General features: G+C 49.1%; 1 protein-coding gene across 1 annotated transcript in view; it reads right to left on the bottom strand.

Annotated features, from left to right (window-relative positions):
- Positions 1 to 13273, bottom strand: part of CSMD2 (CUB and Sushi multiple domains 2) — a 597686-nt gene that overhangs the window by 301226 nt on the left and 283187 nt on the right. The window contains 1 exon segment of the mRNA XM_053897825.1: positions 490 to 567. Coding sequence (XP_053753800.1) covers positions 490 to 567 — 78 coding nt within the window.

Below are 13273 nucleotides of genomic sequence, written 5' to 3'. Positions count from 1 at the left end.
CTGCCCCACAGGCTTGAGCACAGGAGCCTACCCTCTAGCCGGCTCTTTGCCCTGCCAGATCCAGGGACCCTGGTGCAGGGTCTTGCCCTGGGAGCTGGACTTGGGCCCCTGCAGCCTCCAAGATCCCAGCTGGGGGTGACTGACTCCCAGGCAAGGAACAGAAAGAGGACTGTCTTAGCAGGTGGAAGTGATCAAAAGGAAAAATAAAGAGAGAAATGTAGCAGTAATGACTCCCTGGACTGCAGTTACAATGGGAAGTGAGGGAGAAAGAGGAGGAAGGAGGGAAGTGGGGAGAGGAGGGGGAGGAGAAGGCAAAGGACAGACCCTGGGGCTGCTCACTGGCCCATAGGTCAGCATATCCATGTGCAGAACCCAGGACGGAAGGAGGCAGGATTGAAGGGAAATCATTCCAGCATCATCTGGCTTCCCCGCGGTCACAGCGCCAGCGGGTCTGACCCCAAGTGAGAGGCTCGGCAGGCAGACACTTACACACAGATGTCTTCTGGCTGTTATCTTTGCTGGGCATCAGCTTCACACCTCGAGACTTCAACTCAATTTGCTTCTTGACTAGAGAGGAGGTAAGAGGAAAAACAGTTTAAGTTGTTATCTGTGACTGGGGATGGGGTCCTTCTAGAATGATCCCCTCTCTCTTGGCTTGGGCGGGTCAGAGCCAGAAGTGCCTCTGGGTGAGGATATACCAAATTGTCACCCTCCCTGTATCCACACCCTTTGCAATGTGACTTTATAGTTCTTTCCATTAAAAAGATGGAGTCTATTTCCTCATACGTTGACTTTGGGTTTGGCCATTGGGATTTTGGAGGTCCTGACATGCCTGAAGGCTTGAAAATTGCCTGCCAGATCAGGCTTGCCCTCTCACATCCCTGCCATCACTGGGAGAAGACAGGGCTGGTCCCAGGAGGATGAGGAACATGGGGAGCAGAGCCAATCAGCTTTGCCGAGCCCAGCCTATACTAGCTGACCTACTGTGGCCAGGGGAAGCTGAGTCCTGGAGGTCACTGGCAGATGGTGCCTGGCTCATCCAGGTGGTGGCCCCATGACTGAATTGGGTTTTGATCTCATCTCTAAATCCAGTCCACAGCTCATCGGGAGTCTGCTACATAGCACAGAAAAAGCACCAGAGCCCAAAGTGCACAGTTCCCAGACCATTCCTCTGAACCTATCCACTTCCTTTGTGTCTGACTGCCCCCATTCCCCAAGGCATTCTGCTGGCCTCTAAGGGCTTCATCCTATCTTCAGTTATACTGCTGGGTGCATGTGCCCCAGACCCCCATGCCACCTCCCAGCTGGCCCCTGCCAGGTGACCCAGCCCCTCTCAGATGGGTATCCAGCAATGGTAGTGGCAACTGCGACCAGGCACTTCCTATGTGTTGGACCCTGGGCTAAATGCCTTTCAAGTTCTCTACTTGTATGAGCATCCTTGACTTGTCTATTTCCCCCACACCCACACACGATCTATCAGGATCCTTCAAACCCTTCCAAGTACATCCCAAGTGCAATTTCCACATCGACCACCCTGCTCCAGGTCTCTGGTACATCTCCCCTGGTTGCCGTGACCTCCCATCTTCCCCGCCCCACATAGTCTATTCTCAACACAAGAGCCAGAGGGATCCTTTTAATACATAAGTCAGACCATATTACATCTCGCTCAAAACTCTACAGCTGCAACTTGCCTCTCATATAAAAAAAGCCAGAGTCTTTTGAGTGGCCTTCACAGACCAATCTGCCCTCCCAGCACCTCTCTGACCTTATCTTCAACCTCAATCACTCTTCTCCAGCCACACAGGCCTCCCTGGTGTTCCAAAAATATGTCAGGCATGTTCCTGCTTCAGCCTGCTAGTTGAATGCTCTTCTAAAATGCTCTTCTCTGAGGGTATCTTCACGACTCTCTTCCTCTTTTTCCTGGAAGTCTTTGTGCAAACACCAGTTCCTCAGAGACCTTCTCTGACCACTGTTCACAATTACATCGCACCCCAGCTCCCCTGCACCATTCGCTACTTTATCTCCCTAACTTTCTAACACACTGGCTCGTTTACTTCATGATTTTTTGTCACCCCGCATTGCTGCGTAAGTTCCATGAAGGCAAGGATTTTTGTCTTTTGTTCACTGGTGTATCCTCAATGCCTGGAATAGAGCCTGGTACATGGTGGGCCCTCGATAATCATTTTGTGTGCTCCTTATATGTTCAACAGCCTTGACCTGTGGTTACTATGCCTACTTGATAGATAATAAAATTGTGACTCAGGGTGGCTCAAGTGATTTGCTATAGGTCACACAGCCAGGAGGCAGCTGTGTTCTTGGCTGAACCTTAGCATCTTGTCTCGTGACCTGGCCCCAGAGCAATCCCCTGAGGGGTCCCGTTAGCCTCCAGAATCTCTCCCCTGCCCCAGCTCAGGCCCAGAAAACTCAGGTACTCACTCTGCATACAAGGTAACATGCCAGTCCTGCAACTAAAGCCCACAATGATCAGACATGCAGGAGCCCATCTCTCCGTCCCCGACAGCCCCCAGCTCTGCCTGCATCACGAAGTTCCCCAAGGGTTTGTCCCCTGGCAAGCTGCTTAAGCTGAACGCCTGATCAAATTCAGTTACTACCACAGAGTCACTGCTTCCCAACGTGCATTCAAACCCTTTTTATAAATGTGCATTACTCTCCATGTGTATCCAGCAGGAAAATTTCCAATGAACACTAACGTGGACCCATTATCAAACAGAGGGTATTAGTAGGGAAACATGCATTATTCAAGCCTATCTAATACAGTGCAGCAGGGGGGAAATTCCTCTGATTCAGTCATCCCTAAGAGAACAGGACTGGTCCCAGTACTGTAGGGATAGTTCAAGCTCTTCTCCCGGATGTCCCAGCACTGGGGCTGGGGTGGGGAGTGGGGCCTCCATGACTCAGTGCTTCCTACTCAAGGTGAGGTCTGTGCAGATGGCTCCAGGCACCTGGCCAACAAGGAGGTGAGAGTCTTTCCAATAGCCTCGTTTCACGTCCTAGTGTTCTCTGGAGGAAGGGAGCTGAGGAGGGACCAGTGCACCAGGAATGCCATTCCCAGCACCAAATGCTACTTGAGTTTTCCTTGCAGCTGCTGAAGGGGGAGCATGAGGTGTATGTGGACATGAAGGGGTGGCTAAGAGGGAGCCCTTCTTCCTCTCTTCTCATGGGTGCACTCAGGAAGAGGCTCCAGAAGGAATCCTTCCAATTTCTGTGCCCACCCTTTCTACTCAGTCCTCTCCAAGACGGGCTGGGTAACCAGACTGGTCAGTGCTTTATACGCCTGGAGCAACAGCAGTGGATAATGTCACCATCCTCCCAAGCAGGAAGGAGCTCCTGCCCTCCCTTGTTTCCTTCCTTCTACCTACCACAGGATGGAACTTGTTACAGTGGCAAGAAAAAGTGAACAAAAAGGAAACTGGAAAGCTTCAGGGAGCTTCTTAATTTACACATAAACTTTGTGAGCACTTAGTCCTCTGAGCTGGTCTCAAAGCTGTGTCGCCCATGCTGTCTGTGTGCACCACACACAAGCCTGGGGAAGGCAGGGGCCGTCCTCTCTGGACAGGATTCCTCACACCAACAATGGAGTCTCTAGAAAATGTATGTCCAGGTCCAGCTGGCCCAGGCCCAGGTTCTGGGGAGGGGAGCCCATACAGTGGGCCCACACCATCCTAGGAGCTGACAAATGGGTCAGGAAAGTGTCCTTGGTTGGGGCTCAGCCCTGGGCAAAATCCACATCACTGGAGATGTTAGCATCAAGAAATCACCTCCGTATGTTGGGGTCTCAGTTTTTGAGCAAACCCAAGGAAGTGGCCACACCCTGAATGATACATAGCCAATTTGTCTTTTAAACAGTTTGACCAAGTAGATGGTGAGTGATCAGGGAAAAAGGAACACCATGGGAAGCCGGCCACAAAATGGCTCAACAAAGAACTAGCTGGGTAGACCAGGTACGAAGCATTAGAGAACAAGGGCAGTTCTCCTTCTAGATCTCCACAGTACACTACTGACAGACGTAATAAATGAAGGATAAAGTAGCAAGGACCTACAGAATTTCTGGCATGTATTCATTCACATTGTTCGTTCATTCATTCATTCATTCATTCATGGAGCACCCACTAGTCTAGTGCCAATGATATTACACTGGAGCTCCAGTCTCTAAAATGGATTCTGTAACCATTCTGCATCTGTTGACGCACTGCAGATAAAATGGAACCCCGGGGCTGGCTACACTTGAACGCATACCCCCGATGAACACATGCTTGCACATATATCCGTGCACACGTACACATTCGCGTCTACAAGGGCATGCCCTCAACGACACATTTGTGTACTCATGTACACATGGCTACAAACACATACAAAATAGAATTCACACTTGTACATGCTTTTTCACTGTATGTGAACAAAGTCAGGGCTCCCAGAGAAGAGTGCTGGCTTTAACTGGTTGATGGAAATCTTACTAGGTACATTCATCTCTTCCGAATGATAATGACTACAGGAGACTGCCAGGCTGCTCCATTCATCCTTTATATTCTGGTTAATTACAAGACATTTCCCCGCTGTTGTAAAGGTTAGCGGGACACATGGTACACATTTAGCTAGAAGAATCTGGCAATACAAATGCCTCTCTAGTCTGCAGCATGAGTTATTGGGCTGAGCTAGCAGGAGACAAGGACCTGTTAGTGGAGGAGGGGAGGTGCTCAGCCTGTCTCCAAGGCTCTGGGAATCACGAAGCAAATGGAACCTGCAGCTTCTTCTCGCCCCTGTGAAGCCAGACTTGCCTTCACAAGGGGGGAGCCCCTGCACTAACCCCGATCACTCCCCTTTGCCCACCACTTGGCTGTCCTGATGGCTGGACATCCTTTCATCTTCCCACACCTGTTCCTTCACCACACCCAGTTCAACCAACCTTAGAAAAAATTTCCAATGCATATCTTTCTTTCAGGATTCTAAACTCACTCTTTTTTGCTTGGATTTTATTCACTCTCTGTAAACCATTCCCCAAAATGTTGTAGGGCATGAGCTCCTCAAAACCGGAATCTGATTTTTCCCTTAGAAAACTTGGTGGGTATGCATCTTGCACTCTGCCCCTCCCTCATCATTGAGGGCCTGCCTCCTGCTTGGCCACCAGCCCTGCACAAATGCTTGTATTACTCACAGTTCTCTGCTAGATGAAGTCAGTATCTAGCACACTGGCTCCTCATCTCACTCAGATCTATGCCAAAGATGTAAGATTTGCTGCAGATGCCCAAGATCTAATGCTTCAAGGTACAGACTATGGAAAACAACAGTGGGAAGAGCAGTGATATGGAACAGAGCTGGGGAAGCCTCGATGTCACAAAAGTTGAGGCGTCTGTTGCCAGGTCAGTTGACCTGAAGGATAAATATAAAACCACTGCACCAGCTTTGACCAGGATGTTGCCAACACACAAAGAGTGAGGCTTGGGAGCACCATTGCTGCTACTGTACTGGCACGTTCCATGGTCATGGAAGGCTTCAAGAAGATTAGCAAAGCTGTTAATCCGGTGGAAATCAGAAAAGGTGTGATGTCGCATGTTGATGCTATTGCGGCTGAACTTAGGGAGAGGCGAAAGCTGTGATAATTTCTGAAGATACTGCTCAGTTTGCTACAGTTTCTGCAGATGGAGGCAGACAAATTGGCAGCATCATTTCTAATGTGATCACGAAAGTTCAAAGAGCATTCCCACAATATAGGGCAGGAAAACCCTGAATGATTAATCAGGAATCGGAGGCACAGAATTCTACTAAGATTCCATAATCTCCTTACTTGAATAATACATCCAAAGTTCAGAAGTGGAAATTCCAGGATGCTTAGGATTTCCACCGTCTGGTCCATGGTACCCACTCTTGATACTTCCACTGCCCAGTGGAAGTCTTTGGTTATGACTGCTGACAATGCTCTCAGTACACTCTTTTGGAACAGGATAAAGCTGACTTTCAGGTTAAAGGAGCCCAAGCTCCAAGTTCTAGCGTCACAGAAGGAACCCACAAAGCTGCTGCTATTGATGGTGTGGTGTTTGGAAAAGAGAGCCGGACTCTGAATTTTTAAGCTATTTTGCTTCAATGACTTACGAAAGGTTGGAGAGGTTATTGTAACTGAAGATGATGCCACATTCTTACGAGGGAAAGGTGACAAGATTCAAAATGAGAAATGTTCAAGGAATCACTACTGGTGACCATGGAAAAGAAAAGTTCAAGGGACACCTGGCTTTTGCTTCAGATGGCATAGCTGTGCTGAAGGCTGCCGGGAAAAGGGACGTGGAAGGGAAGGAAGAGAAACAGTCACAGGTGCACTGGATGATACAAGACCTGCTGCTGAAAAAGGCACCGCCTGGGTGCTTTGCTTTGGTGCCTTCTAGGCTTGAATTCACTGCTCCCGCTAATGAAGAGCAAAAAATTGCTACAGGAACAATGAAAGAACACTCAAAATTCCAGCAGTGACCACTGCCAAGAATGCAGGTGTTGAAAGATTATGGATAGTTACGAGAATTATGCACAGTTCCTCAGAAGCTGGTTATGCACTATGCTGGGTGATGTTTTCATCAGTGCAGCCACGGGTTGTAAGATGTACAAAGCAACTAAAGGTTCTAAGAAGTACTTTGTTGGCTGCTGCTGGTGTGGCCTCTTGGTTAATCACAGCAAAACTCATGGCCACTAGATTTCCTGAAGAAGAAAAGGACCCCAGCATGGTAGGTGGCAGGCAGGGGCATGTTCTAATTTCTACAATAGTGCTTTGCCATTGTTAATGGGCTGCAGGGTGGTCTTCACAAGCAACTTCTAAGAAGCCAGCTGGAGAAAACGACCAGAAGAAAGATGTTTAAAGGAATCCCTATGGCCATCGGTTGTTGGTTTCAGTGGCCTTGGCAATGCCGTTTTCTCTACCTGGCACATCTTTTCCCCTCTTCTCTGTGTGGCTACCTCTCATTGGTAAAGGCCTGAGTCAACAGCCATCTCCTCCTGTGGTTGTGTCTACACCTTGAGGAGAAGTCACTGCCCTCACAAGACTTGGTTCAGACGTGTGTTGAAACCCGTATCACACTGCAACATCATGTCCTGTTCTCCCAGCTATTTGTCCCCCGAACTCCTATGTCTACGTTCTGTGACTGACAGAGGCCAGCACACAGACAGTTCCCTTGAAGAGTCTGATGACTGAGTGGATGAATAACCAACTGTTAGAAGAATATGTGCTTTGGATTCATTTCCTGGCAAAGGAAGTAGTTACACTTGAAAGCAGGTGAGGTGAGGGGTGCCGTATTTTATGTTCAGGATGTTTTCAGTTCAGGCTCATTGTGACTGAATTTAGAAGCTTGGCTTCATAGACCCCAAGCTCTGGGCTCCTGAGCCTGGTAGCAACAACCCTGTGATTTGTTCAGGGGCCCTGGAGGCACAGAACCTAAAAAATGAGGCTAGCAAGGGTTTAGCAGCTTAGTTGGTGGACAGGAATAGGACGGAAGAGTCTCAGCGTGGACCACAGGCTGCCTGAGGCACTTCTGCTCTGGTCTGAGACTACAACTCAGTCACAAGCAAGAAAAAGACAAGTTCATGTGGAAAACAGAAGCTTTGGTTTGTTACTACAAAAAGCATCTCGATAAATGCAAATTGGTTTCCAATGGACAAGTTTATTCTGCAGACAATTAAGATCTGGAGTTGGACTTCTAGAAAGCAGAAGGGCCGATTCTCTTACTGTGGAATATCTCCCAACTGCTGGTTACCAGAGTTAACTTGACAAGATAGGCAGTGGGAGGGACAGCAGAGTAGGGCTAGGATTTGGCTGAAGGGGGGGGGGGGGGGCAGGCAGTTGACAATGACCGTCACCTCAGAGTGGCAGCAAAGATCCCAAGTCTGAGAAGCCAGAGCCGCCAGCTCAATCTCTCACTGCACAAGGGCTTCCCCATATAACAGGGAGACTGGTGACTGGTGGAGTCTGAGGCTTGAGGGTTCCATTTCCTGTGTACCTGCCATGTGCCGGATATTGCGACAGGGTCTCCTTTTAATCGCCAGTAGGCCCGTGGGGTTAATATTATTCCCTCTCTGCAGACCAGCAGGGCAACAGTGCAGTGTGCTGCCCTCTCTGCCAGGGAAGACCCTCACCAGTTGTGATCATTGACCACTGGGGGCATTTAAGAAAGGCTCTTCTCACTGCCGTTCCTTGTAGGCTTAAAGAGAAAGCAGGAAAGCAATTAACGCTCTGAGAAGGACTGAAAATAGCCCTTGCCCGGAGGCAGAGGATTGATTACATAACCTCAGTGGTCTCCCAGAACTGGAAGCAACCGTGATTTCTGTGGTTGCCAAACACTTCTGGTGCAGGAGCCTATGATTACGCTCTTAGGTAAATGTTTACTACGCAAAACAAATCAAAGAGCAATGGCTCTGGTTAACATTGGTGGTGTGGGGGGTGAACCCGGGGCCCCACCCACACAGTCCCTATCAAAAGAGCTGCTGGGAGAACCCCTCTGGCCTCCAAGGAACTCACTTTGCAAACCACTCTTTTGGGCTTGCCTCTCTCAAGTTACAACCGTTATGAGGAGGTCTCCTGCCCAGAGAGGGGATGGGTGGCCTCTGACTGCATGCTGCCTTGAGTCTTCACATCTCTCTCTCCAGCACAGACCCTTGTCTGAGCTACAGACTGACAGACCAGCCAGCTTCCTACTAGACAGCCCCCCCACCCCGCCCCTGAAATGCCAACAGTCCCAGAATCAACGTGTCCCAAGCAAATCCACTCTCTTCTGCCTCTGCCCTATACCACCTTGGTTAATAGCCTCATTTTTTTACCCGCTCACTCAGGCTAGAAACCAAAGGTTTAGGCCTGAGTCCTCTGCCTCCTTCCTCCACCCTTGTTACTCCTGGATCTAACGAGTCCAGGAAAGTGACCATGGGAAGGCCTCTTTTGGTCTCCCTCTGCCTCTGCCTCTGCCTAAACCTTGGATCCTTGTAGTCTCCAAATTCTCAAAGGCTCTTAATTGTCCTCTCATTTTCATCTGAGAGCAATGAAAGATCTTCCTAAAATAAAATGTGATCACATCTCCCTCTTGCTCAAGACTTCTGATCCCCTGTCTTCAGGGCAGCTTTTCACAGTGTGACCCCTGCCTCCCTCTCTGACCCCAGAACCCCCTGCCCTCACTGCTGACCTGTGTCCTGGACAGCAGGCTTCGTGCTCAGTCGGCACATGTTTTCATTGAAAGGCCTGGGAGCAGGTGTATTAGGCTGTGGGCCATCTGTCTCAGCTGCAGACTGCCCAACTCTGGCCTGCCAGCACTACTGTGTCTACAGATAATTCGTACGTGAATGAGGCTGTGTTCCATAAACCTTTATTTACCGACGCTGAAATGTGCATTTCATACAGTTGTCATGTGTCATGAAATATTCTTCTTCTGATTTTCTGCTTCAATCTTTAAAAACAGATGGCTGCATCTGGCCTGCAGGCTGTACTTGACCAACTCCGCTCTAGACGCACACAGGTGTCTGGGGTTCCTGAGACTCAGCGCTTTCATATTCTCTTGCCTCCGTTCTACCTGGACTGCTCCTCATGGTCTGCGTGGCATCTCTCCAAGGCCCATACTGATGTCACCGCTACATTTTTTTTTGACTTCTTTAAGTGCTTCCAGCAAAACTAATTGCTCCTTTATGTCTTATCCTAGAACCCTTCACTGGGCCTCAATTATAGCTCTTATCTTGCTGCCCACAACTTCTAGATTTATGCCTGTTCCTCTCTTTAACTTGTCCTGCTTTGTCCTCCTTGAGAGCAGAGCGTGGCCTGGCCATGTCCACCTTTCTCTTCTTCCACATGGTACTGGTGTCACACAAGAGTGCTTGTTAAATTCAACACGCTCACCTGCTTTCTGACAGCCGGCTTGAGGCACAGTCACACTACAGCCCTGATGCCCTGGTTCCCTGTAGTCGTAGTTAAGATCGTGTGTGTCCAGGAATAGCCCTAAATTCTGACCGGACCGAGACAGGAATGGAATGCACCGTGCTTCAGGTTATTTGTTTATTCGTTCAACTTATGATTTGTTTTCTGAGAAAAGAACTGTCCACCGATACAGTTCGGGGGTTGTAATTATTAGCTCTGAAGTGCCATAAATCACTTGAGACTCTAATGCCATAAAGCTGAGCGCCGTTAAGGCTGACCCTGTGCTGCTGTTTCCCCAGGTCCAGTCCTCACACCTCTCTGGTCTGCTCTGTGCCAGAAGCCTGACCTCTGTGGACTGCTATGGCAAGGGGTCCCGCTGGGAAGGCTCATAGTCTCCCAGGGCACACAGCAGGCCCACACAGCAAGGACTCTGCTCCTTATTCCTGGCTCCTTTTGGGTTGGCAGATGGGAGGCACAGCAGACTTGAGGGAGAGGGAGAAGAGAGAGATCAGGTTACTGATTCTGGCCTCCTCTTCCTGCTCTGGTTACTGATTCCAGGTCCTTGCTGCAGTGCTTGTTACTGATTCCCAGGCCTCTCCTCCTGCACTAGTTACTGACTCCTGGCCCCCTCCTCCTGCTCTAGTTACTGATTCTGGCCCCTCTTCCTGCTCTGGTTACTGATTCTGGCTTCCTCATCCTGCACTGGTTACTGACTCCTGGCCCCCTCTTCTTGCTCTGGTTACTGATTCTGGCTTCCTCATTCTGCTCTGGTTACTGATTGTGGCCCTCTCTCCCTGCTCTGGTTACTGACTCCTGCCTCCCTCCTCCAGCTCTGGTTACTGATTCTAGCCCCTCTTCCTGCTCTGGTTACTGACTCCTGGCCCCCTCTTCCTGCAGTGGGTTGGCAGTGGTCAGGCTCCTCAGTTCTGCCAGGTAGTGCCTTTTCTACTCCCTCTGGCCCTTTCCCAGTTGTGGCAAAGCCCTCCCTGCTGCGTGGTGCCCGAGGGCCTCATCATCCCTGCGTGTTCCTTAATTCCATCCTATCCTTTGTAAAGGGTCCCATCACTAAACCCTCTTCGGTGAAAGCCAGGCAGTATGCCTTCTATCTCCTGCTAGTCCCCTGACTAAAAGCTATCTCTGCCATGCTTTTGTGCTATATTTACAAGCTGAAAAACTTTCATTATTGTAGTCATTCCAAAGTTTCCTTTCCTTCAGGGCAGTGGTTCTCAATGGGGGTGGTTTTTTATGCAGGGATCATTTGGCAACATGGGGAAACTTTCTGGTTATCATGACTACGTGTGTTGTGGGGAAATGCTATTGGCATCTAGCAGCTCGTGGATGGAGGCCAGGGATGCCGCTAAACATCCCCAAATGGTCTGGATGACCCCCCACAACAGAGAACTACCCACACCACTAAGTCAATAGTGCTGAGGTCAAGGAACCCTGCTTGAGTCCTCAGTTGAGTTACTAAATGATTACTGTATGCGCTTTGCACTATGTGCCCTCAGTATGGTGAAGACTAGAAAAAGAAGTTCCCAGAGTAAAATCACTTATTAACACAATATCTAAGCCCCCGTATATAAGCACGCCAGCTGCAGACAAATACTGCCGGGGTGCAAGTCTGCCTCCCACACTACGTCGATGAGACCTGGAGCCGGTCAGGAGTCCTCTCTGAAACCCTGGTTCCTCATCTGTAAAATGGGGCCAAGGGTAGTTCCTCCTTCACACACTTGCTGTTAGCGCTAAATAAAGTAATAAACGCCAAGTGCTTGAAACCTAGAAAGCCCTCTGTAAACACTGACACATATGAATGTACGACCTCGTTTGGGGCTGTATTAAGGGACACAGAGAGAGGACAGGATAGGGCCTCCTCTTGAGAAGTTCGTAAGTAAAGCAGGTTTTCAGGTTGTGGGTTTTTCCCTGCTATAGCCTTGTGAAATTAATTTACAGGTTGCAGTTAACATTAAAAATTGGAAGTTTTCAGGGTGCATCACGCTTAGTAAGGATAAATACCACTTGGTGACATTTTCCTTTTAGTTCTATAGATAGATGTGAGGACTGGGTTGTGATAGAAAATGTACTTCTTTACAGTGGGATGAGATTAACAAAACATAGTTGAAAAGCCACCAGTTGAATAGGAAAGATAAGGCACTCAAAACACCATTAAGAGATGGCCCTCTGGGTTTGCAGAAAACTCACATGAGCCTGTGAATGAATTCAAGCTTCCCCACTTACAGCCTGTGTGATCTGTGTGTGTTGGGCTTATTACACAACCTCTCTGAGCCTCAGCTGCTTCAGCGGAAACGTGGGAATTAAAATGTATTTTTTTTAATGTTTATTTTGAGAGAGAGAGAGAGAGAGAGAGAGCAAGCACACACACATGCATGTGGGCAGAAAGAGAGAGAGAGAGAGACTGAGAGAGAATCCCAAGCAGACTCCAAGTACAGAGCCTGACTTGGGGATCGATCTCACGAACCATGATCTCATGACCTGAGCTGAAAATCAAGAGTCAGACATTTAACCGACTGAGCCACCCAGGTGTCCCAAAACGTGGGAATCAAAAACACATTTGTCACTGTGCTGTGGGGAGGCCCACATGGGGGCAGTGTGGACAGTGCCCAGTACAGGGCCTGGTGCACAGCAAGCGTGCTGATCTAGAGTCTGCCGTGTCTGGGTTCTCTTTGCCCACTGCCTGGCCTTACGCTGTGGCCTATGACCATGGCAAACAGGCCCTCAGGAACCTGAAACAGTAGAAACACTGGCACCTACTTAATCAGACGCACTGATGACACTCATCTCTGCTTTTCTATTTTGGAAAATACAATGAAAAGATCCCGGCAGGGGCTTCACTCACAGAAGCCCAACATCGGCAGTGGAAAAATGCCTCCAGGAAAGCTCTCAGAGTGAGGCTTTGTGAGGCTCGCCAGATCAGGTTGGTTTTTGATTTCGTTTTTTTTTTTTTTTTTACTTCATTTTTATTTATTTGTTTGTTTAAGAAAGAGAGAGCATGTGCATGGGGCAGAGGAAGAGAGAGAGAGAGAGAGAGAGAGAGAGACTTAGAGGAGATTCTGTGAGAAACTGCACAGCACGGAGTCCGACTCAGGGCTCGGTCCCACGACCCCGGGATCATGACCTGAGCTGCAACCAAGAGTCGGATGCTCAACCCACTGAGCCACCCAGCCACTCTGTTTTTATGTTTATTTTGTGAATATTTCAAAGGTGGCTGAGGAAAGGAGGCTGTTTATGAAAGGTTCAGATTCTAAAGGTAATGTTTCTAGTTGCAGTGTTGCTCTTATCCTAGTTTCCCGCTGAAAGCCTGGCCTCATGGCAGGGGCTCCACTCTGCCCCTGCCCCACCCAGGTGAGTGATGGGCTGGTGCTATCCAGA

Source organism: Panthera pardus, unplaced genomic scaffold (assembly GCF_024362965.1).
Source record: "Panthera pardus isolate Hobbes unplaced genomic scaffold, ASM2436296v1 HiC_scaffold_11, whole genome shotgun sequence".
In the NCBI taxonomy this organism is placed as follows: domain Eukaryota; kingdom Metazoa; phylum Chordata; class Mammalia; order Carnivora; family Felidae; genus Panthera; species Panthera pardus.
This window is presented reverse-complemented; position numbering and strand designations above follow the sequence as displayed.